The sequence below is a fragment of the Strix uralensis genome, chromosome 3 (assembly GCF_047716275.1).
Source record: "Strix uralensis isolate ZFMK-TIS-50842 chromosome 3, bStrUra1, whole genome shotgun sequence".
Taxonomy (NCBI): Eukaryota; Metazoa; Chordata; class Aves; order Strigiformes; family Strigidae; genus Strix; species Strix uralensis.
In genome coordinates this window covers 85,474,185-85,500,856 of record NC_133974.1, presented here as the reverse complement: position 1 = coordinate 85,500,856, position 26,672 = coordinate 85,474,185, and the positions used below count along the sequence as shown (strand labels likewise).

The following is a 26,672-nucleotide window of genomic DNA, read 5'->3' as shown; positions in this document are numbered from 1 at the left end:
GGCTGTTTTCCTAGCTGTAATAAAAACAAATACAATAAAGTCAAATATTGACAATCTGTATTTCTTCTAAAAATAGTATACATTATAACAGAAGATAGAAGAATAAACTGAACACTCAGACCCAATATCTTGTAAACAGATACAAAACTAAAAAAGTGTGTACATCTCAATTCATACCATACAAAGAGGAAAAAATATATTTCAAGTATACTAATGAATAATCCAGTGTGTGATGAAGTTTAAGGCTAACATTTTCAACCTTCAGTGCTGAATTTATACAGAATCCATCTATGAACTCTCAGAAGCAGCTTTATTTCCATCAGATGTGAATTCTTGCGGCTGACATTGACTTTCCAAGAGCTTCATGGGATCAGAACTCATTTCCACAAGACAACAGCGTTTCTTCAAAATTTTACAAGTTTTAGCCAGAAAACAGGAAAAGGGGTAGATTTCAGTTGAACATCTTGATTCAGAAATGCTGCTGCATCATTTCACATTCCCATTGAGTCTTAGGTGAGGACTCCAGCTCCTTACTGGACTGGATCTATCAAAGCAGAGCATACTATACCACACATCTACAGCTGTGGTATGCTATGGAAGAACAAAGCTGTTGACATACATGCCAGCACTCATCACTCAGAACAACTTAATATATAGACACATGATCCTAAATCATGCATATAGTAGGCCCAAGGTATGGGGATTATGTTGGACAAGCTGCATAATGAGCTATTTGCACATACACAGTGGATGCCTCTGTAGGAATTCAAACTAGCAGGCAGCCCAGCCACCACAGGAGTCCTCAAAGCTGATTCTAGAGCTCCGAACTAAAGACAGAAGATTATTTGCAAAAGTTAGAGTTGAAAGAAATCTATCAGAAAACCCCTGTTCCTAGAAGAGGAACATGAAACATTTGAACAGCAGCCCCAACAAGACACAGCAGTACTATTTCCTCTTTAAAATATGACTAGAAAACTTACTGTTCTAAAGAGTAGCAGCTTTTTGGAGGAATGGCTAAAAAAAAAGTTATTACAAAGTCCAGTCTTCTACAAGCTTTTAAAAAAAGAAAAAAGTCAAACCTCAAATTTAGGCCAGTCTTTTCACCTTGAAACTAGATCTTCAGCTTCTTGAAGTCACTAAAATAAAGCTAATTGATGTCACCTCAGAACTAGTGCCTGACATTGAAAATGTTAGTCTCTACTTCAAGCTCCTCTGTAACCATATCTCACTATCTATAGCATAGTATTACTAGAGGTCCCTTTTCATTCTCTTACAGTAAGAAACTCAGTATACATTCCCTCAGCTTTGCTACTAATTCTTAGTTATTTCTACTCAAGAAAAGTAAACAGTGCATCAACCTGTACCCCATTCTAGTTTTGCCCCACATCTTGACGTACTCTTCGCCAGTGCTTTGGTATATACACCTATGTACATATTAGTATTGTCTGAGATGCTTTTAGTAAGGGTAACAACCAGAAGTACTTTTAAGTTACAACATTCTTGGGTGTGGTATTATAGCTGTAAGTACTTTATACATCTTACTGTATAACTGATTTTTCAGGATTTTTTTAAAAAGATTAGAACACAGAAGAATGGTAGGAAAAGTACCAATTTCTAAAATATTTAAAATGTAAACAGTGTAATAGTACCGAAATTCTTTGAGAAACATCAGTCTAAACAACTGTAAGTGCTTTAATAACCATCCACCTGGACCATAGATGAATTCACCTGTTAATTTCCTATTACAGTGGCTTTAATCAATACATAAACTTGTGCAAAGTTTCACACAAGTCTGCAACTACTTTGGTGTGGGGCAGAAAGTAGGTCAACCCGCAGGACTGTAAAGAAAACCACAGCCTGTGAAAAGGGAAGTTATACTCAATACTAAGGATATACTGTGGGTGAGGCATCAGCTGTCACCTCACACTGCAAAGCCAGAGGCATTTGAGATAAACAGGTAAGTGCACTCAGAGTGCATATTGTCTTCAAAACTTTAGAAAGTAATTTTAGTTATAAAGCATTTTAATTTTTTTTTGGTCCCTAGTGGTTATAGGCTGATAAGTCTGAATTGCACGATTTCTTCTATAGTAAATATATGCCCTATGACATAGTAGTATGCAAATAATTATTTTAACATCTATTCTTGTTTATAAAAGAGATTTGAAGCTTAATTTGCCTGAATGTGATGTTGAAACATTGAATTAATTGTAACATGCAAATCCAAACTATTGCTTGGAACACTGAGGTGCCAAAAACAGTGTCATAATGCTTAAAAAAAAATTTTAAAAAGGAAGAAAAAGATAGCCCCTCATCTTCTACTAGGTAGAACATATAAAACTGTGGAAGGGCTGCCAGAAAGGCTAGGAGACTTGCCTTCTAATTGTGGCTTTCTCAATAGCAACAGCACACAACTGGCATGGTTCACAACTGCTGCAGTAAAACCAGTGGTATGGCTTTTTCATGCCTCTTCTGCTTCGGAAGCCTACAAACAGCAGCAAAGAAACTGAAGGCATTTGTAGACTCAAGAACACAACCTGCATTATTCCGTCCACTTTTGGAAGGCACAGAACATAGATATGTGTATACAGTACATAAAGCTTACACAGTATACAAACCATCAGTACAGGCTCTCTCTCTCTTGCAAGGGAAACTTCCCATGTACTAGTGGCAGCTAGTCCCAGAGTTTAACATGTATGGACTAACAACTTTCTTTGACCTAGAAGTCATTCTGGTAAGTTCTGTTCCCTCTCTTGGGCCATTCCTCCTCCACCCATTTCAGCAGCACTTTCACAACATCAATTCTCTTATAAAATTTACAGAGATCAATCAGCTGCTCCACAGTCCGGTCACTATTCCGTAGCAAGAACTCCAAGGTGGGACTCTGGGGCTTCTGTTCAAGGAAACACAATTCATCATAAGTCATCCCCCACTTGCTTGCTAAATTTCTCCAGTTCTTCACTGTTGGGTGGCAGGGATCCAGCTTTAGCCTCACTGTGTACAACAAGTCCTCATCATTGAGCATATCGCTGATGGTCGGTGCACGGAATAAGCACAAGGAGCAGGTGCCATTTTCCTTGCAGGTTTTCTTGAGATCTGCAGTGAAAACCATTACATGGGGAGAAGTTAGGATCTATTGCTGTGGTTTCACTGGGAACAAAAAGTTAAAAGCACAAAGGGTTGAAGACTATCACCTTCCTGTGAATCGTTTCTGAAAGTCAGAACAGTCACATGTAATGCCTTTCCTTATGAAGTACTCGTGAAATTAACTTTGTAAGACTTCTCTCTTCACCACACTCAGGGGCTATAATCAAAAGGACAGTAATTTTGAAAGTACCATATTTGTACTTTTATAGAAAAGGCATGCAATTCAATCCAGTGTGTGAGCTGGGGCATTCCCCTTTTTTGTTTTTGGGAACTACGTCGCTTCTTCAAATCTGCCATAACCTCTGCTTACATCACCAATAGGATTATGTGTGCATTATGTGCATCTTGTATACATGTGTTGTAGGATGAAGGAAAAGGTTTTGCACTTCTGAGCTGCTGCCTTCATAACAACATGAAATATTTGCACCAGGAGAATCTTTGATGACAGCTGCAAACACATCTAGTACTTTAACACAATGAAAAAGTGGAAATGTTCCTTTGCTTTGTAAGGGCTCTTACTATAAAAGCTGTCCCTGTTCTAACAAGCAAGCCTATTTAAAATGTTCATTATAGAAGGGAATAAAGTGCATACTCCTCCATGTGTGAGAAAAATAAAAATACCAAGTTGCTGGAAGTAGGTGGTGATACGTTCCAAAATCTGCATCAAATACCAAAAATTGCCATTTAGAGGTCTCCCACACACAACAATCAGTATCTCCCCAGCACTGTGAACAATGTGTTGCTATCAGAATATATTATATACTTATAACCTGTAAAAGCATGTAGAAACGAAAGCTAGTCGTACTTCTAGTTAAACACTAATACCAAGACCTTGAACACTGCAGTGGTGTAGGGCACTGTTTAAGCATTTTAGCTGCAGATATGACCTTAACTCTCTGTGCTCCTTTTGGAAGGCAGGGAGAATTTGGTATCTCCAAAGAATAGCAGATAATGGATGCAGCCTAGAAGCCCTTTCTAAAGCTTCTGCCCTCCAGCCTCATTGTACAGCTTGAAATAGGGAAGTAACTGGTCCTACTTGGGATGAAACTCTTTGAAAAAGGGACACTACAATAAGAAAACTGATATTAATAAAAAGATCGATTAAAAACAACAGAAGTGACACAATTTACAAGTGCTAGATCAGTGCTGGTCTAAGAGACCTGAACTGTACCTCTGGCAAAGGGTAAGTATGGTACTTAGTGCCACCTACACATACAGACAGTAGCATCTGTTAAGGTTGGGTTTTTTTGGTTTTGTGGGGTTTTTTTTATTTGCAGAAATTACTGTCAGATTGTGTGAAAATTCCAGAAAGACCGTCAAATTGTGATTTTTTTTTTTTATTCTGAGTATTAGTGCTAATAAAAGCAACTCAGTTGAATGTACCTTCTGCATGCACTGTTTTTTGTTTTTAAGGGAAGAACAGGATATTGTTATTTTTGTAACATGGCTCATCGGTGTGCTTTTTTAGCAGGCCAAAGACACTTCTGAAGTTTTCAACAAGTTACGACATGCAGCAACAACAGTGCTGCAGACACTAGCTTCATACAAACGCTCAGATTCCCTGTTAACGGGAAACATGTTCTGGTGACATCTTTGCTCACAGGTATTCCACAGGCCTTGCAGCTCTTCTCTACAGAAATATGTATGTTAATTATTCTGTGCTTGTGCACCCTAAACTCTTGCTGAAGTGAGACAAAACTTGCTTGCTTCACTCATACCAAGATCTAGTTATACAAACAAGGCAAAATGAACATAATCCAATCAAAGTTCTGTCTGAGCTCAAAGGGCAGGAGAGCACCCTATCTGAATTTCATCTTATTTTGCTTTGCAAGATGCCAGAGTAAGATTTATCCTCCAATGGAAGCAGGTAAGAAAGGGTAAAGAAAACACAGGGCACAGTTATAGGTAAACAAAACTAAACCAACCTGCTTCTTGTGCTATACTGTGTGCAGACTATCAAAAGGATTATAAAAAATCCTGCTTTTCTAAGATGCCCTGTGTTAAGATACTGATGAGCAAATGATGACCTACCCATCTAACTGCATGATCCTGATGCTACATGATAGGACAAGCTTCTTTACTAACAGGGAATTCTCAGTTGTCCACTGTTAGATTAACAGGGCTGTATATCATCCACACACACTCTACCCCCAGCAAAGCTCATACAACTATGGTACAAGCCCCTACAGCCTACTACTGCCAGCTTCTGCTCCCTCCCAATAGCTGTTTACAATTTCTTCCAAACCTGGATGTACTAGACGTATTTGGAAAGCCCAACTTAGGCATTTTGTATGTTCTGCATTATTGATCACCACCCCCTTAGAACAAAGAGGAAGCTGTAAAGGATACTGGTAATGAAATGAGCTCCACAAGCATTGGCTACCCAGGCAGTTCCTGGTTATGACAAAACAGCAGTTTTTAATAAAGTACTTCCAAAGAAAATCTAGGAATAAAATATGTAGAACAGTAAAGCTGTCATACTACCTGAAAGTGAGTCATCAGTATGGTTTTGCGTGTCTTTGTCTTCTGGCTACAAAGCAGAAAACATACATAAATCAAAATAAAATAACGTATTTGAACACCAGAATAACTATTCGGCTAATTTAGGAGTGGCAGGAGATTACTTGGAAGAATTCTGAGCTACTTGTAAAGTCATACAGGGAATATATCTGGTTTTGAGGAATTACTGACTATCTGCAGTCTTTTCAAGCAGAATTTTCATGCTTTTGCTCACAAAACTGCCCTGTTGGTTGTATCCACTGAACAATGTCATCTTTATTAACGATATGGGGTTACATCTTTTGAATAATTTTTTCTTAAACCTCAACAACTGTTCCAACAATTCATATGGTTTTATTAAAAAGATTTTTTAAATGCTTTGTAATGAAAAAAATGAGAATTTTTCCTGTAACATACAGCAGTAGAGGGCTGTTTCACTGATCTAGGAAAAGTGGAAGAGTTCTGTTTTGTTTTTTTTTTTTACAAGCTTCTTCACATACATAGGAAGCTTTTCTAGACAACAGGTGGACTTGAACATTTCTGCTGGCTCATGTCTAACCCTCCTCCTGTTTGAAGTAAACATTCCCTCAGTGGCTTTTTGCCTCTAATATAATGAAATTACTGAGCAGCTTGAGACTGCAACACACATTGTAACATTCCAATTCTACTATTTAGAGCAACATCTGAAAACTGGAAGGACCACACCCTGATCCTAGGACTGCGGGATACTGCAGCTGCCCTTACTTTAACCAGGCGGGTGTGGAGCCAGGTGAAATAGCTTTCTTCTGTTGAGGATTTAAAGATGAAAGCAGAAGGGGATTTTCCCCTTAGATAGCTTCAATAAAGTATTGTTGATTTTTTTTGTATTGCATCATTCTTCCAAAACTATCACAGCAGGCTTCTTAACATTTTGCAGGCTGTGCATGCAAACGCAAGTCAACTGGGTAACAATATAGTGTAATAAGATACTCTATTCCAGTGGTTCTTGTGGCCCGTGATGGCATCACAGGGGGCCTGTGAAGGCTTAAAGCAGGGCTGGGGAACGTCCAGCCCACAAACATTTGGTCTGGCCCACAGCAAGCACTGCACCTCCTTTTCCCACAGCCCCCTCCCCTCAATGCTCCTCTCATACTCAAGCCCCCCAGCCCACACCCTCCCCTGACACACTAGTATATTCGGTGCTAGTACGGCTGGTGGGACCCACTTTAACTGGGCGTTTTTTCTCTTAAAGACATTTTCTTAACCCAACGGCCCTCTCTAGGGCCACAACAGGGCTGAAGTCTGTTCCTCCAAGTGGTGGCCCTGGACCAGTAAACAAAACTATACAGTGACTGAACACAGACAAATGAGGGAGGAGGAGTGAAGAACTCTAAAAACTTTTAATCAAATTTCAATGTAAAAATTGGCATCAAATTCAGAATTAGCATGTTAAAATACCATAAAATGGGCCATTTGAGCAAGAAGAGTGTTGATGCTATTATTTTAAATTCATATGAGATCTTTGCAATAAAGATATAATAGGAGTATGTGCATTAACAGATTAACTTATTTCCCCTTCTCCAAATTTGAAGACCCTTCACGAAAAAATGGAAATAAATATTTAATGCAGCCTAGTGCTTTAAATCTTGAATTAACTCTTGGTGGTCTGCAGCCACAAAAGGTATTTAAAGGGGGTCTGTGGTAAAGGAAAGGTTGAGAACCCCTGCTCTACTCCTACCTGCTACACCTTCTTTACTAAGAAATACACTAAAAATAGAATATAGGCAGTTTCAGTTGATGTGTTGAACATCATACATTCACTGTCCAATTATAAAGAAGGTAAACTATCTCCAAAATATTTTAAAACTTTGTTAAGAAAAGAAAAATGTGCATGCTGTTTTCAGCATTTCTTTATTCCCTGAAAACTGCAAGATCACACATGCAACATCAATTCACCTCACAAAATGTCTGCTCTCTGCTCAAAAGAAATCTAACACTGCACATGCCACTTGCAACAGAATAATCCTTGCCACTATCTTCTAGTAGTTTACTTTTCCACTGGCATCACATAAGCTTTCTCTGGACAAAGCTTTTTAAACATGAACTTGGCTTCATGGCAACAGGTGAGCAGCCAAAGTTTAAGAAAAATTAAACCTGGAGATACTGATTATAGCCATTGTCTCCATTCCCACAAATTCCTTTAAAAGGTAGAAGATTATTACTGAGCCCTGAGGAGCAAATTGCCAGAAGGGTAACCCACTGGGAGAATGAGGAGCTGCCCATCACAGCTCAGCCTCCCCAGAGATCTGTTTCAAAAGAAGTAAACAAGCAAATAAAAACAAAAGGGAAAAAAAAATAAAAAGTGGATACTGTTGACTTAGTTTGCAATAGCTAAGTTGCTGTCCTAAGCTTCAGTATCATTTCCCAGACCTTATGAATTCATGAAAGTTCAAACCATATCGTGAAAGCTAATACCTAAATGCCTTTAAGAGATGCTATGATACTCATGTCTTGTGATAAAAAGTAACAAGTGGCTAGTACTGAAAAAAGTACAAGGAAAACCAGGGATACTTACTTGTACCATACAACTGTTCTCAAAATTCGTATTTTTACTGATCAGTTATTATCCACTTTTATTAAGTCAGATACACTCAGGTTTATTCAAGACCATTTTCTTGTAATGTAATCGCAATAAGACAATGTAGTGTTACTTCCCATGAAATGAAGGCATTAAGAAGGAATTATTTTTTGTCCACAACTAAAATCCAATCAACTTCTACAGATCTAATCAAAGCCATAAACCTATACACAGTCTGAAGATAGGCAGAAAGTCTTCCAGCTCTGTAGAATCATTAACACCCTAGTACACTGAAATATCTTTATAGTGATTCTAAGCTGGCAATAGATGGGGATGAGACCGTTACCTCCATCACCTCTGAAATGCATACCAAACCCATGTTTGTTTCTAATGAAATTCAGCTGGGACTCTGGCATAAGAAACTCCTTTTAGTTCTTTGTCTTGCTGAAAAACGCTCATTCATTTCTCATCTCCCAAGTTTTCTGCTCAACCCAGAAAGAATCAATTTGAAATTCAGCAAATCACATTCACTTGAAAGATGGTAACCATGGAGCATGGGGGTCACTCAGCATTGCCCACCCTGTGGCAATGTAAGATTTCACAATTCCACTAAGGGAAGAGCAGTGTCCCAAAGTCAAAGCAGAACAGTCAAATGCCTCCCTAAGGGCAAAGCACAAGGAGTCCAAACCCCAGGATTCTTTACTTCTTCACTTATTCTCTGCCCTGGCTCTATTTTCAGCAGGAAGGAGAGAGAGCATGCAAGACAAAGCCTTAACTCTGTCAGCTCTTCAGAATACCTACACACTAATCAAAACCTATTTAAAGTACAAAGTACACATTAATGATTAAATAACCTTTCTTTCACTCTTCTCCACAAAAGCTCACTTCATTGAACTCCTGAAAAGAGAGCCTATTTCTGGTCTGCTTTACTGAGTAATTCCATGCTCTCCAGATACACTCTGAAAATATATTTATTTGTTAACATACTTATTTAATCAACAGCCATCATTTAGTTCACATTCAGATATCATTTTTCTTACCTGTTGGATTAGGCCAGAATCTGATGTAAGGGTCTTGATGTTCACAGATGCAATTTCCAGTGTAACTTGATCTGTTAGGTATTCCTCATCTAAGACAAAGACTGTGAAACACTAGTCTTCCACCCAAATACAAATTTAAATAGTAAGAGTATCAAACATAAATTACAGGTGTCTAGCATACAAAATTTAACTCCAGATCATGATCAGTCACTGGGAAATGATGGATTAAAAGCCCAAAATATTAACTTGGCAGAGACTGCAACAATCATGCAGAGCATGACTGTGCAAAGAAAAATAATCCTTGCAGAGATTAGATATTAGCGTAGCAGTTGTTTTTTAAACAAACACCGTGCTATTCTTGAAGCAAGAATCATGTTCTTCTTTCAGAAAGCTGACCAAAGAATATTAACATCAAAGTAGGCCGAAGATGACTGTTACAACTCACTGTATTTTGCAAGTCACTATAATTTTTGCTTTGCTTTTCTCATCACACTTACAATGATAATTGCTGAAATATGTACTACACAAATATTTACCTTTTATGCTGCTCCTCTGTGAATCAGGCTTATCCTACTTATCTCTACTATACAAGAGTTTTCTGAAGCAGTGAAACAATCCATTTCAAAGTGTTTATCGACTGCCCTGGGAGTCCACTGAAAAGCACAACATTCCCCAGTACAGCACAAACTCTATTTACCTTTCAAGCTTCACTTCAGCCCTCAAAGTGTGGTACAAGGGATACATAAGCCCTTTGTGAACCTTGTGCAAACAGACAAATTTCACTCTGTACAATTAATAAGATCCTCATCATCAAACCATCTGCATAATTCCCCTGGGCCAGGTGCTGCCCAACCATTAACACGAGCTTAAAAGAGGTTATATGCTACATGTTTTTACACACAAGAACTCTCCATACTGGTGACTATGTACATTTCCATTTGCTGTTTGTTTAGTGATAAGATCTCATTAAAGAACAACTATTATCTTTATGAATCGTCAGATAACAGAAGGAAGACATATTTCCTTATCTCACTGAAGGAACTGATCCGAATCAAAGAATTCATCCTTACGCTTGCAAGAAAAAAAAACAAAAAAAAACAAAATAATGATTTTCCTCTTTTTCTGGTTGTATAACACTGCTGAAACTTAAAGCCAAATAGTATTCCACCCCCAGCAGGGTAAATGTTTAATAAGGATCACCTTTATTCTTTATGACTGTAGGTCCAGAGACAACAACAACAAAAAAAGCCTGGCTGAAAATGCAGAGTATGGGCATCAAAATTCCACTTCAGTTGTGCGGAAACATTATGTGTGAAATTTGTTCTATATTTGAGTGGAGGCAGAATTATAATCAAAACATGATGAAAACATTAAGCTTAGTCCTGCAAGATGAAAAGTTCCCTCAACTCACCTTTAATTCGTAATCGGTAGAGAGTGCTAAGAACTTCAATGAGTTATGGCCCCAAAATGGTTGATTACTCAACTGACCTATAAAAGCAACAGAACAGTCCCCCCATCCAATGTACTGTCTATTCAAACATTAAGTCTGAAGCAAATATAATTTTGTGTTACGCAGAATCAGACCTGAACATCTGTAGCACTTTTTAGCTCACAGATTCGTATGTCTAAGTCTGTATTTTTATAGAACTACTTATGAAAAGTCATTCTCAGAAAATAATTTTAATCACGGAAATGAACAGAATATTAAGAGGTATTTGTGTCACTTACAACTCCGAAGGGGAAATGTCAAGCTATATTAGTACTTACATCTTTTTACATTTAGCAAGAGGAAGCAGAAACTATAATTAAAAACAAAGCAAGTTCACTTCTTTTCTACAGAAAGCACTGAAATTTCAACTTCCTCTCAGCTTTAGTTTTCAAATTAAATGCATTTAAAACATGCAATCTCAGATTTCAAACAACTTTGACAAATTTCAAATTTAGGAATTTATCTAATCAATTTTGAGGAGGACCTAACGTTACAGGTGAAATAAAAAACAGGATATGGAAAAGAATGTTACAGAGAACTTGCTTTAGTGTTAATAAACAATTTTGAAGGAACAAACTACCTGCCTGCAAATAAACAGAAAGTAGTGCATGATTTCAAATCATCCTGCATTCTCCTCCCCTACTGAGCAGCACTTCTGAGAAGATGCCCATTTCCTCTAGCTGGCTCCCTCAAGCACCCAAAATAGTCTCTAACCTTTCTTTAACCCCAGTTGGTATATTGCTGATGCTCCTCAGCAAAGTTTCCACTGCGACTAGCTGCTTCATAGTTTCCTGTCTCTGTCCCCACTGCAGAACTGCTGTACAACACAGGATGGAGAACACACTACCTGCAGAGCGCTCCACAAATGAGCCCCTGTCAGTACAGTCCCTGGACATAAGCCAACAGCGAAGCCTGGGATGACAAAAAAACCCACCCCACATGTCAAGGATACCATAAAGGGGATATTCACACTGTGTAATCCAAGCATTTGACTTCAGTGCAATACAGAACCTGCACTCCCTCACTCCATTTTCAGTGAGGAGAGGCAGGAACTTGTGCAGAGTGGATCTGTATTAGGTCCCCAAGTAGATGGTATTAATACCTGCTGAAGGTAAAAGATGGCATGAAGAGTTAATTGGTTATAGGGCTGAGAAAGCAATCAGAGGCAAGAGACCTGGAAGGTACATCTGGATTGTATTTCTGATAACCTGAAAGCACTGGTAATCTCTTCAAAGCCACCTTCTAACATTAGCATGTCTCTACCATCCATTCTCTGAACAGTTTTTCGATGACAGTACTGTATTTTCCTTCCAGATTGAGAACCAAGATCTTCTGATGATAGTTTAAAACTGACTTTTAGATCAAAACTAAACTTTGGAAGGAAATTTCAGAAGTTATATATATACACATACCAAACTGACCTTAAAAATACACAAGACACTATATTTAGAACATAAACATCTAGGAAAAAGTAAGAGTATTTCAATCTGTTGGATAACACCGATGGTTTTACTGAATGTAACAACACAGATCTATGACACCTGAATAGACAGAATTCACAATACTTACCTTTAGGTACTCCTGTGTCTTGGACAGGATATTTTTCAGTCTGTCACAAAAAGGCAAGAGACACAGATGTTTGTTACTTAGAGTGTAATTGTGCTGGAGAAGAAGTCTATAAAACTGCATCATTATAGTCGCATCTCTTAAACGGCTACTAGTTGATCTGTCTACAATCAGATATAGTAACATTCTTCTTATGTGGGAATTGAGATGCTACTAACAGTACTGATTCACACATCCAAAAGTCATAAAGATTGCTGCTTTGCTGCAGTATTTTTAAAAGTATTACTTTTTCAAGCAGAGATTGGGAAATAAATTTTGCATTTCAGTAGCAAGATAATCTAGAAAAGGTAATGCATACCAGGAGGAACACAGATGACTACAAAAGCTTTTAGCACATATAAGCTTTTACTAAAATGTTACCGTACGGAAAGAAAAAAAATATTTTTCCCTTCTGCTCTAAAATTAAAAAGCTGATTAAGATGCAGTAGAAAACTACTATTATTACTGAGTTTAAGGGGATAGCAGCTGATTTCCAGGCATATTATAACTTACTATTATACTTGAAATCTACCTCCTTCCCTATGACCCCCACCCTTATGTAAAAGTAGGTGTGGCTTTTATAGAAGTTCATAGCCAAACACATAGATTAAAGACATCTTAATTTAAGGGTATGGGGGGGATAAAGTCAGTCCACAAAACCAATCACAAAGTCTGTATCTTTTATTAAAACCTGCTAACACAAATGCATGTACACATACTGCAATAACAGATCCCAGTGAAGGATCAGCATTTAAAGTACTAGTGAAATTTTCAGTTTCCTGCTGACTCCCTGTTGCAAAGCTTCAGAATAAGAAGAAAACACCAAGGCAAAGCAATAACTGCTTGCTCACTTGCCATCCATATAATAAAACAATGTATTTCAATCTGTTTATATAACTACAGTAGACAAAGTCTCTGGGCTACACAGCACTGTAACTTCTCCCCAGAGTAAACAATCCATAGCAACATTACAAAGAAAAACTCTTAAAAGACTTCACAGAATTTCGTATTACTTTTATCCAATATACTCCTTGTCTCAGCATAAGACTGACACGTTTATTATCCTAAGACACAAAAACTTGTCATAAACGGTGTTACTCTGCTTGCCAGCAAGCACTAGAGCGCGCTGTTTGGTGGTCTCTCCCTAGGTTCACCCGTGCCTGCTCTAAGGCACTGCTATTTGGTCTTAACCTTGCCATGTCTTTAACTCATCAGACAAAATAGGTACAGGAAGGAATAATAACTTAGTACAATCGAAATTTTAAGCTTTAGGTGGGTTTTCTTATCCCTCCAACCCATATGGACAGAAGAACGTCAGCACCAATCTTTCTTGGTTGTTTTGTGGCTTTTTTTAAATTAAAAAAAAAGCCTCCAGAGGCTATCCCATGGACAGCTCAGCTGATAACACCTCAATTCACCTTAAGCACCTGTTGGTATTTTTATTCACACTTTAACTGAGCAGGATTAGTAAATTAAAAGTTGGTTATACAACCATAGGGATAAGCAAATCCATATATATATATATATGGACGATTTGAATTAACATACTTGAATGTTTTACCTCAATTCTGCACAACATAACTGTAGAGAGCTAAAATGATTTTAACTGTGTTAGACCAGAAACACATACCATTGTTAAGGAAAGAGTGCTTGGATCTGTATCCTCCACCGGCTCTTTTGCTGCATGATCTGCTAGAAATAAGAAAGCTTTATCACTGCATAATCCTCAAAATATTTCTGTCTGGCAATTCATATTTTGCTTCTTTGTCTGACCAAAATAAAGCACAACTATGCAGCCATTACGTGCATTACATCAAATTACATTTTCACAAGAAAACATGAGAAAACTAGAAAATGTCAGAGCTACTAGCACACAGAGGAGAAACTACATGCAACAAGGAAACCCAACTCTAAGCTAACAAAAGACAGACTTAAATAAAAATTCTAAATTATTTTTAGTGAAAAAAAAAAAAATCACAAAGCAATTCCACAATAAAGAGTAAAATCCAGCAAATCTGCTAAAAGGTAAGTTTTGCAGTGACAGCACTCTGTTTTTTCCTCAAAGCAGTAATTCACACAGTAAACATACCCACTACAACAAAAATTAATACTATAAGAAACAGCAGACTGTAGCACAAAACCTAACAAAAAATATATTTGAGGTAAAATGTAATTATTTGTATACAATAGAATCATAAACTCCAATTATATTATCATTAAAAGGATACAAAAATAAATCTTCAAAGTACTTGCAGATGAATCATTAAATGTCGACACCTCTGTATCAATGGCTAATCTGACACATAATAGTGGGGTACTGACCAAATGTGCACAGAGAATCTGAAACAAATCTCATACAGAAGTCAGGATTCACAAAACCACTCCTGTAATTTAACATCATCCTGCCATTTCCTTGAGGAATCTCTTCTGTTGATAAGTGTCACATTTTCAAAAACCAAAAAGCATTTTAAATTATGTAGTAGGATTTTCACTCCATTCTTGTCACTCTCATTCTAAAAATCCTTATACTTACCGCAAGTACACATTAAATGTTTTCAGCCACAATCAGTAAGAGGTGATTGGAATCAATATTTGGTGATTACCTTCTCCCACATATAGAAATCAGTGCATTTAGAACACAGTCCCAGAAATTAATTATGAAATGCACAGTATAGACACTGAGCCCCAAAATAACACAGCAGTTACACAGACACTATTCTAACCAACTCTAATTTAGCATAATTGTTTATTTTGGGACCTGCTCCTACAAATCCACTCAATACAATAGAACAACAAGTTAAAGCATAAGACTATGCAAGACAGTGCAATAAACAGGCCTGAAAACAAAAAAGGTGGCAGCAGTGGGACAGAAGCAGCCTAAGGCTCCAGGACAGAGCTGTTCTCCCTCCTACTTCTGTGAGGCAGCCCCATCAGCAGTGTTCCTGGGTGTCTGGTGCAGTGCCCAGCCCCTCTCTGCAATTCCAGGTAGAGCCTTCCTCAGCACTAGTGCCCACAGGAAAACCACACGCACTGTCCAGGCAGGGTGGACACAATCACAAGGGGCACATCTACAAGGCCTGAGCACAGTCTTTGCACACAGACGCACTCAATGTGTTAAAAAAGCGGAGGTCTATAAAATTTCAGATGAACATGTTCACCCTGCAGTACAAAGTTTAGGAAGACATATGCAGAGGAGGAAAAAACCCCAAAGCAAACAAACCCCCATATTCTTGTCACACGTGCTCTTTTTGGTGAATATGAAATCCCTACTCCTGAAACATGGTATAAACAGAACGTTCTGGATGAAGCCTGCCCTGATGACAAGGGCCAGTCATAAGTTTCCCAGTTCCAGTGCAGAGAGGTTGAGAGTTGGTCTGGAATATGAGTAAATATAGTAAACTGGTATAAGACACTGCATGAGAGTAGGGCCAAAAATGGAGGATCCAAGTGGGAACTTGTAGTGAAGAGCTATGAAGGAACTGGAAAGGGTGCTGGGGTGAAGTGACAAGCCCACCCTCTAAAGGAAAGCTGAAAAAGGAGGTACTGGGAGCAAAAAAAAGGCTCCAGGGAAGAAGGCCAGCTCAGGCATCCCTAACCTCACTGTTTCTCCACTGTCAGCAAAGACCCAACAAATCCAGTGGCAAAGCATGCAATTTATCGCCAGTTTATTCTAGAGGCCTTACAGCTCCTCCTTATGGATTCTTAGATGCATTAAAAAGAAAATATTTTTTTTTTAATCTTTCTTTTGCCCTTGTAATATAAGAGGACCCTTGAGGTAGATGAAAGCAGACCCCACAAAAGGTCCATGCCCTGGTGAACCTTGGTGGCTACTGCAGCTATGCTAAGAGCTTCGTCCCCTACATCTCCAAGATATGGCCAAGGTACATTGCAACACTGGTAATTTACTTTCCACAATCCAGAGGGAAGCACTGAAAAAATGGGAGAAGCTCCAAGAATACAGCCATTTGAAATAAGAATTTGTCAGACCCCAGGGTGACCCTGCAAGAGGTGATGCGGTACAGGGTACTCCTGCTTTCTAGGTCTCACACAAAACCACTGTCACTGTGAATCTGTGGCTCTGCATCCTTCTTGTTTAGTATCCATCCTGAAAGATATTTTAAAACTCTATTTCTTTCCCTATACCTCAATTTCTTCCCTTTTGTTTTTCTAGTTCATGAAGAACTAGAACTGCAATTTCCATGCTTTTGAGGTTGTAGAGCATTACCAAGTCCCAGTGTTTCTTATAAGTGGCATGTATGCGCATGAATACTTGTACCTAAGAATAAAGACTTCACATACTGGCTGCGGATTATTCACCGTGGTCTTGTTGACCACTGATAGTACAGATAATTTGAAAACCACAGACTTAAATATTTCATTGTGAATAAGGCAATTAAAATGCTATCTCCCCTCTCCCTTTCCCACACGTATCTCCCACAGCATTCTGCAGGTCATGTCACACAGCTGGATGCAGGTGCACAGAATAGCAGGGAGGAAAGTTCTTTATCTCAAATGTAAAACATCCACAGTTTTGCATGTTGAAAGGGCAACAGGAAATACAGACCAACTATTCAGTGCAGACTGTCTGATTTCAGTGACTTTGACAGACAGCTTGTTAACAATGGGGTCCCTCAAAAAATCACTATCTCCATACTCCCCACTGACAGCATACAGCCACTGGCCCACATTTACTTCCCCACACTTCTGCCAGGAACCACACGGGAGTTGACTCAGATGGACATAAATCAGCACGTGCAAACTGACTCGGACAGACCTAAGTCAGGTTCAGTGGCTGCTCCCAAGGTTCCTTTCTGCCGCGCAGCACACTGCTCAGCAGCTGCCATGGCTCTTCTGCTGAGCCTGTCCAATATAACCAGTCTGCATCAGGAGCAGCGGACTTGTACCCATCACCACCATCTCTCTCTGCTCAGTACTGCTACTCTAGTGAGGATGCGATGCTGTGCACTTACCAGCGTGAATAGTTTGTCCATTTTATATACCTATATATGCAGAGGTATATATGTGTACACACATACACATCCAAACTTCTAATCCTACATCTGCTCTTCATCCTTGCATTGGAAGGAAGTCTGAGGGTAAGCTTTGGAAACCTCTTGTGTTTTGACCTTTAAGCAGGAGGGGGATCCAAAGCACTATGTAGCAGCAATGGTATTCACCTCTGTTACGGTTATTTCCCTGCAGCGTCCTAGCCTTGACACCACCAGTAGCAAGTGAAGCACATAAGGTCTACCCTAGTTACGTAGTTCAAAATCATACACAGATAAGACCTCTTTCACGCGAAGGCAGGGCATGCACATTAATAGTACAACTTAGTACGACTTGAACAAAGTAATTACCCTAACACAAATGCTGTTCATAGAGATGAACCCTTTGATTAAACCCAAAGCACCACTCTGGTGCTTTGACCAGAGGCACATGAACTTCCAATCTGAATAAGAGGAGGAAATGTAGCAAATTATATCAGAATAATCAGTTCTCTGAAAAATCTAAGTCCATCAGCACTTGTGCATTTTTGGTTACTGTTAACTGCTCAAAACTTTGTCACTGTCCGAGCAGACAGGTAGGGAAAATCTGTGATGCTGGCGCACCTGAGATGAGGTACTCAAAAGTCATTTGCACTATCAGCTGAGTAAGTTTAAAAGCGTGGGCTTCCTAACCACCCGGAGTCTGGGATTTTAATAAAATGGCTTTTCGATGTGCCGTTAGCAAGCACAAGCTAACTTACACACTAAACACTGAACAGGCTTGACAAGACAAGTTGCACTAAATCACATCAGCGGAGCACATGAGAAGTTATTACCATGCTTAATTAGCGCGTGCGGCGGGGGAAGGGAGCAAGTAACAAACCCTTTTCATCTCGGCCGGGGGTGGGCTCCTCACCTGGCTCCCGTACGCCAGGCCCGCGGGTGGCCCCTGACCGGGAAGGAAAGCGGGGCGGCAGGGCGCCGCGGGCCGCACCCCGCCCAGTGCCTGCCCCGGGCCCGCGGCGGGGCCTGCGAGCAGCCGCCGCCCGCTCCGCCCCGCCCCGCCCGCCCGGCTCCCCGCGGCGGCGTCCTCACCTGGGGGCAGTGGGTCCTGCGGGGCGGCCATGGGGCGGGCGGCGGCGGCAGGGTCCCAGCGCGAGGAACAAGCGGCGCCCGCCGACGTGCCCGGAACCGCCGCCCCGCCGCGCCGCCCCCTTCCTGCCGCCGCCCCGCCGCAGGTAGGGCCGGGCGCCCTGCCGCGCCCGCCGTCGGAGGGACGGAGGGAGGTCGGGCCTTCGGGCCCAGCCCCGGCGCTCCCGGGAGCCCGCAGGTCCCCGCGGGAGGTGCCGCTCTCCCGCGGACACGGCGGGTTGGCTCCTCCGGGGCGGAGGCGCTCTGCGCCTGCAAACGCCGCGTTTCATGAAGAGCCCAGGCCCGGGGTGCGCGGCCCGGCTCACCTGGGGCGGGCCGAAAGGAAGCTACCGCGGCGGCGGGAACTCCAGCGCTCGCTCCGCGCTCCTGCAGGTGCTGCTGCGTGTGACTGAGGGCCTTCGGCCAGCCGGGGGTCCGGGCAGGGAGCAGGGTGCGCAGGGCAGGGATGGAGTTCAGAAGACAAGTGCCGCGGAGCAGCGATCGTAACCTGCACTGGCTTTTCATTTAAAATTCGTCCTCCTATGCTACAGGCGCTCCTAATAGCATGATGATGGCAAATCTGTGTATGTAATTGCTTTGGGTCCCCACTGTCATCTCTGGCAAATTCTCCCACTTAAGGTTTCGATATACTTTTAAAAATACGGATTTCTTAAGTGGGGTCTGTGCATGAAATTACTTTCTAAATAAAAAAATCGTGTATTGCTATTTATTGTACAATTCAAACAAAAGAAACAAGCGTATCTCAGATAAATCTGCCATTAAAAAGACCCCATTTGTGCATTAGCCACCTTACTCATTTATTAATGAGGTACTTTGCAGCCAAATTCTACTCTCCTACACTGGGAGAGCTCCAATTCAGTCAACTAACTTACACTGGAGTAACTAAAAGTAGCCTTTGGTCCATAAAACATTAAAAATTGAGTGCTCTTCCACAGATTATTTTCCATCTCTCATGCATGTTACAAATCTAAACAAAAAATCATTGAGATTAAATTGCTCTTGTTTTGGGAATTTAGATTGAATACAGTGACTCATCTGCTATTTGGCTTTTCATTTAATATCAGTAATATTAATATTTCTCAATTATTCTGTTATTGAATTTGTGAATTCTTGTAAAAGAGCAAGTCTTTGTGAGGAGAGCTCTTAGGGTGTACCCCTAAATGATCCTACTGGTGAGAGGAACGACATGGTATTTAGAAGATTCAGAGCATCACCCTTATTTTCACCTGAGACAAATGGAGGTTTTGCCATTGGGTTATACACACACACAAACATATATCTCTATATATCTTAATCTCCAAAGTCAAGCTAACAGATCACTAAATATTTCTGTAATTCACAATGTGTAAAAACCAAAGTAGTAATTTTTAGGCATATTATTGGAGTCTGGCTGCTCAAGGTATGGCTTGACTCTGATTGCTTCCATGTTGATACTGAAACTCATTCTCAAAGAATGGAGGCATTTCTTGGTTTAAAAGGGTAACACCAAGTCTAATTAGAAATAAAATTGCTGCTTCTGTTTCCCTAGATTTCCTTAGAGGCACAATGTTTTTGGTGATGGATAATCAGGCTGAGAATTAGAGGGTGGAGCAAGTGTATTCTTACCAAGGCAGATCTGCACAAATGCTAGAGTAATAACTGGAGCCTCGCCTATAACAGTAAGGAATGAGAAAGCCACAACAGAGCTAAGAATTTTCTGGATTTCAAACCTGCCAGATTTATGCCTCAATAAAATGAATGCCGTAACTGCCCTGAGAACCTGCACGTATGTATTGCCCCTGTGTGCTGTGTGAAGACTACTGGTTTTAACCCCAGAAGGGGATATAGTCAGTGACTACAAAAACTTTGGATAAATATATGTATAATCTATATAAAAATGTATCCATTAACCTCCTTCAAAATACCCCTGGTGTACTATTGTTACACAGCTGGCTGTAAACTACAGAAACATACAAAGCATTGGTGTTGGGGGCCATCAGTGTGGCATTTAGTCTTCTGATAACTTACAACATGAAGTCTTCCTACATTAGGATTAAAAAAATTGTTTTAGTAAACAATAACAAAATAATTTTAGCAGAACAACACTTGTTAATGTTGTTAAAAATAATGTATTTTTAAAAGTATATCTAAATTACATTGGCTTTTCAATCTGAAACAGGTGGGGGTTTAAACACATTATTCATAAAGAACTCTTTAAACTAATGGAACTTACTAATAGAAGTGAATAGTCTAAATAACATTACTGCCTCAAAATTTAGGTTAGTCATCATAATTTAACAATTTTTTCCTGGTACTGAAGGAGGAGCCTGCAATTACATATAAATATCTCTAGAGCACTGTCAACATTACGGCTTCATTTGGCTGTTGCATGCCTGTTCTTGTATCAGTCTTTAATCAGTGATACAGAAATCTTTGTTACTTAACTAACTGACCAGTCCAGAAAGCCAGCAATTATTTTGGCAAAACTAAATATAGCCATATCGTAAAAACTAAATCCAGAATGACATAACTTTAAACAGCATTCTCTAAAACAGCAGATTAACTTTCTCAAATTTCTGTACTTAAGTACAGTCTGTATCTTACCTTGCTGTAACTCTGCAAGCTGCTGAATTCAGTGTAACTAATAATAAGGTGAAGAGTTAAGGATTTTGTAAATTTCCACTCAAATACAGGATTTATACTTCGAAATAGTTTTTACAAATCAAGTCTACACATGCCTCTTCTCACCCCTTTCCTGGCCCCATCAAAAAACCAGCCATCTTTGATGAGGACAGAGACTTTTCCTAAAAAGATCTACAAACTATGTGGTAATACATAGCCAGGTAGTTTACTGTTTGAAATTGCAATTAACCAACAGTCTCAAGGGGTTTCCCACCTTCTGGGCCCAAGGCTGTAGATGAAACCTTTTTCCTCCCAGGGACAATATATTCCTGTCCAGCAAAATATAATTGCTGTCTTCCCACAAAACAAAAAAAAAGGCAAAAAAAAGCTTTTTTTTTTTTTTCCTAACTGATCCTCTGTGGCTTTTCCCCATGGAAATAAAGAGCTTCTGTTCCAGATAGATCACAAACTCCACAAACGCAGTGGAACAGTAATCTTCCTCTCCCTGACAGGGGTTGCTAATAGTCACAGTAGCTGTGGGCCTGCCAGTGTTGCATGACAACCTTGTTTATTCTTCCTCAGTTGTTTGCTTTATACATTTCAAACATCTTTATTTAAGGAAGTTCATATTGAGTAAAATACTTCTGTTTCAACATAAGCTTTTCACCTCTTATGTACTTCAGTAGAGTTAGGAAATACCTCCCTGCGTTTTCTTTCCCAGGTATCCTATGGATAGCTTTCAACTGTTGACGGCTTCAATGTGTTGCTGGACCAGTTCTTCAAAATTCTGAGACTGTTTGGAGTAGGAATAATTAACCAGCAGCTAAAGAGTTAAAACTGCTTTCTTTGCCAATAATGATATTGGTCTGTTCTTTTACAGTTGTACAGGAATGTCACAATTTTGACATTTATTTGACAGAAACAACATTCTATGGAGAAAGTACATGAAATGACACACACCTAGACCATCTGACGTAAGCCTGGGGATAATTTGTTTGCCTTATAGGACTGGATGATATGGGAATGTTCCCACCACTCCAGGAGCTGTGCAGTGTCCAAGTCAAACACGCACCTCAGAAACAGTGAAACCTTGCTTTCTCTAGACTGACACATTGAAACTGAGCCTAATACGGTTGGTTTCAGGCTGCAGCTTATCCCTCTGCAGGGGCATTAGCAGGGTCCCCCTGCCTAGCTGCTTGTTTCCATACACGTGTAAAAGTTGAGATCTCTACCTCACGATCGGACTTGTTGACAGATAAGCACATGCACAGAATGCTCAAGTGCATAAATCTTGGGGTTTTTTTTAAACAAGATTACTTATGTTCATCTGCACCTGCTATATTCAGAAGTTTGAAAGAGTTAGTAGATTAATTTCTTTGCTAGCATTCTTTCTTCAAAGTATAGGTACTACAGGAATGACAGTAAGAGTCCAGAGATTACTTTACTCCTGTACTCTTGATTCAGACCATGCTGTCATACACTATACAATGCAGCTTGTTAACATTCAATTATAACACACACACTTGAAACACACGAATGAGGATACAAGTGTATAGCAAAGATTCATTGTTAATTTTTCCACCACCTACAAAAACTTAAAAAAAAAAGTTCTCCTTCCTTGTACTTTGCGATTGTTTTTTACTGCATTCTACTTTCACCTGTTTTTCCTCATATTCATTGTGAAGATACAACTATGCAATTTTCACATTAAAAATTGTACTTTTTTTCTCTACTCTGAATTATGCCCTTTACAGGCCATAATCCTGCCATTTCTCTTGTTTGTCTAGACATCCACCAGTACTTTTCAAGTGTTATTTACAACAGTTGCCTCAGACTTGAGCATATATTGTGGTTTTAAGGCAAGTATCAGTAGGTGAGAACAGCATGTCAGTGAAGCATAACCTGCGAGGAAACGTAACTTGTACTGGGCCTAACCACAGCAGGATAAAACAGGGGTTTGAGCATGCAAGTTCTTCAGCTGTAGCAGGCCTGATCGACCACAGAGCTCATGTGCCTCACTACTTGTCTGTTTTCTGTACTTACATCAGGCGGTTTACTGAAAGTCCTTACCCACGCCTTTGCCTTGCTGTATCGTCACATCGTCATAACTAGGCTACCACAAGATGTTCCAGTGCTCAACAGCCACCACACCCCCACCACTGCTGTTTGCCAGACTTAAACAGAAGTTTGTGACATATCGATTCCTCTCGTTTACTCTCCTAAGCTTAGAAAGGACTTATTCAAATGTTAATTTGGAAAAATAAATAAAGGCAGAAGTTTCAAGGGCAAAAAATTTCCAAAAAGCCACATTTCAGATTACTGAAATCTAGTTCATGAACTTGGCAAAGCAGCTGGGATTTACCAAGCTTCTCCTAAGGTGAAATGTGAAGCCACCCTGTTTTGCCTGTTTGTTCACTTAAATTAGTCCATAATTATTTCTAAGTTACATTTTTACACAGTTGATGACCACAGCTCATTATTTCTGCGTACAACCAAAGTGCATAAGCTTGGTTCTGGCCAATGAGAGCTGACCAAAAAGCACCGATGGAGCTAATACAAGAAAAGTAGCAGGACTTTATCAGTTTCAGTTCCCACTGTGTCTTCTCTGCAGGCCAGAGTCAAGTTTGGTAATTGCAGATTTGTTATATCCCCTAAAAGACCATCTGTCACTTGCTGGTGCACCCAGATCTCTGTCCACTCTGGAGAACAACACTGTGATGGGGAACAGGTGACTCAGATGTGTGTTACTTAACTCCTATTTACTAACAAGAAATAATGTTTTTAGTTCCCATGTTCAAGGCTTTCTTTGCTTGCACATAGAAAATGTTAAGGCTTGCAAATAAAACTGTCAACATTTTTACAGCAACGCATATTATGAAATCACAGAAGATATTTGTGTACATGTACATTGTACAATGTACACCGAAAAAGTAAATATGTATGCCAGACTCTTCATGAGCCCAGCAAGCTGTAAACTATGATTATCCCTGGATAATATTTACTGGACAAGCCAGTAAAGGCTTGTCCCCAGCCCCTGCTAAAATATTATTACGTCATGGCAAGTTTCTTTAAAAGAAACGGGCTTAGTAGATACTCCCAGCTTTGTAACATGCTGTTAGGCTTTGTTTGCAATTGTAAGCCTGTTTCTTCTGCAGCTATTTCCTGAAATTGATTTCTCAAAGAAATCCTATATTAGGATTTTTACTTTTTTTTTCTTTTTTTTTAAATTTTTTATACCACTACCGAAGTGGCATTCATAGGTTGAAATCAACACTAAAACATAAAATAAGATTGGAAGTACCCTAGAGTTTAGAAGACTGTATTAAACTAAATTCAGCTCTGGTATAGCACTTAATATAGATATACATAATTATGTACAAGGAATTAATTTTTTCAGCTCTTAAAATTATCCATTAAACATTTCTACAGACAATTCCTTATGCTTCTAACATGGCAGTCAAAAACTAAAATGCTACTGACTTTTGATGCAAGCAGGATAAGACTCTGTCAGAGGTAAGGAAACAAAGTACTTTCTATAACTAACACAAAATGTTCTGAACTGACAACTGAGTGAACACTATGACTTAGAAAATACGACAGTTTACATCTAATTTGCATAGTCCTTTATGCAGCTTAAGTGCTTCATTCTTCCAAGGTTTTGGGGCTTTTTTTAAATACTTATGATAGAAACTTTGGTCCAGAATCAAAGTTACAAAATGCAAACAAATGCAATGAATTCACCTGAATCTGCTAAACAGAAACAGTCCCTTTGTGAGAAGTACAAACCACTTGCGATAAAGGAGTACTGATAGTAAGAGCAAGCCATGGCAATGTAAACATTAGCATTAGCTGTTCTGCCATTTCTTCTCAAATATCTAGCAAATTTCTTGGTCCACTGATGCTGAAAGTAGGAATAGATTCTCATTTAATCATTCCCGAATGATAGATGTACTGCCTGTACTCTAGAAAGGAAGGAGCAATTACATCATCTCTCTGGGACCAAACTATAAAACTCCATTTCATGGTCTTTGTAATTCCTAGCTATCCTTCATCTTTTCAAGACATTTTCAACAATGCAAAATTTGTGACACACTGGCACTTAAGGACAAATATAATGGAAAACTAATTTGAATTAATTAGTAACAATGGCCAATCTAAAAACTTTTAAGCTCTCTGAAATAGTTACCCCAACCACATCTCCATACTCCAGTAAAAGAGTATTCTCTTCTGACTGAAAGGGTGTAAGAAGAACCTGGGTTAGCAGATAGATTGAAAATAAAATCCTAATTCCAACAACCTGCACATGGAATCAGTGCAACACTTGTGTTTTCCTACTGGAAAATGAATTTTTGCAATTCTGGAAGTGAATTACAGGTATGTATTTAACTGTTGGGAGCAAAACATTGTTTCCAAGCTGTTTCGTTTTTGGTTTTAAGATTTTGAAAGGAACTGAAAAGAAGCAGCAGTAACAGTTCCAACAGCTATTGGCAAAGCACAGCTAGACAGCTTTAATTGATGTCATACCAACTTTTAACCTCTCAAGTGCCAAACAGTCTCCCTAAGGGGTCGGGGCGGGGGGGGGGGGGCGGAAATTAGGTGTAGCTGAACTGATCTAACAGCAAGCAGCCACTGGAAGGGATGGTCCTACCCTGTCTTCTTCCTACCAGGATATGTACCCTTGCCTGTTCTCCTGCATCAGGTTGAGTGATGAAGCAGGCATACGGTGAGTCAGTTCAGCTGGCTGCTCTGGCAGAAAATTATCCCTAGAGAGGGAAAAAATATTAAATCGCTCAAGTAGCTGAACTGATTTACCACACAACTTCAGGACTGCTAGTTCAGATGCATGGGATGGGGAACTTGGAGAAGGAAAGAGAAGAGGGAGAAACAGGACTGCCTCTTTCCACACAACTCAGTATTTCATTATCTTAGCTGCAAGGTGAAACCTACATCTGAAAGCACCTTCTTCCCGTCTTCTAGGCTTCAGTTTGCTACACAGTAGCCTGTGCCTCCACTAAAAAAACGAATTAAAAAAAAAGCCGGTGGATATAAAGTGTATAGCTTTTCTACTAACTTGCAGCCTTGCTCTCAAACGAAACAGGTAAGAGAATCAGACAAGGCAAAGCGGTATTTCCTATCTTCCTGTACTTCTTGCCATTAAGTGTGTCCATCTTCATATAAATAGCTTCTCGTAAAAGAAGCTGTGCTGAGAGAAAAGGGCAGTTTAACCTGAAAGAAAAAAGCGGCTTCTACACACTCAACACAATTCAGCTCTAGGGCACTTCCCAGCAGCCGGAAGACGAGAAAGCTCTAGAAGTACTTTTTGTCTCTGCGAGACACCCGGCCGAAGGCTGGACGCGGGCGCCGGTAAACACCGGACATTCCAACCTCCCGGCGGCGGCGGCGGGCCCCTCTTGCCTGGCGGTGGAGCGGGAAGACCTACGGCCTGCGGCGCTGCCTAACGCAACAGCGTAGCGCAGGGCCAGGGCAGCCCCAACCCCTGCCGCCACACGGGTGACCCCCCGCTGCCATCGCCCCGCTCGTGCCGCCCCTCACGCCGCTCGTGCCGCCCCTCACGCGCCGGCGCGCGGGTACAGCCCCCC

General features: G+C 40.0%; 1 protein-coding gene across 6 annotated transcripts; it reads right to left on the bottom strand.

Moving 5' to 3' along the window:
• Window positions 1-40: 40 nt before the first annotated feature.
• EDARADD (EDAR associated via death domain) lies at window positions 41-26,670 on the bottom strand. 6 transcript variants are annotated; one of them, XM_074863197.1, is made up of 6 exons: window positions 26,334-26,670; window positions 13,965-14,026; window positions 12,299-12,338; window positions 9,241-9,341; window positions 5,629-5,674; window positions 41-3,093 (listed from the first exon to the last, which is right to left on the bottom strand). In XM_074863197.1, the coding sequence occupies exons 2-6, from the start codon at window positions 13,965-13,967 to the stop codon at window positions 2,717-2,719; spliced, it is 567 nt and encodes a 188-aa protein (XP_074719298.1). In that variant the 5' UTR covers window positions 13,968-14,026; window positions 26,334-26,670; the 3' UTR covers window positions 41-2,716. The 6 variants fall into 6 exon arrangements, with proteins under 6 accessions (XP_074719298.1, XP_074719293.1, XP_074719294.1 ...); XM_074863192.1 differs by lacking the exon at window positions 26,334-26,670 and adding an exon at window positions 18,777-19,400 and having other exon boundaries at window positions 9,241-9,329; window positions 13,965-14,023; XM_074863193.1 differs by lacking the exon at window positions 26,334-26,670 and adding an exon at window positions 18,415-18,907.
• Between the last annotated feature and the right edge of the window lie 2 nt (window positions 26,671-26,672).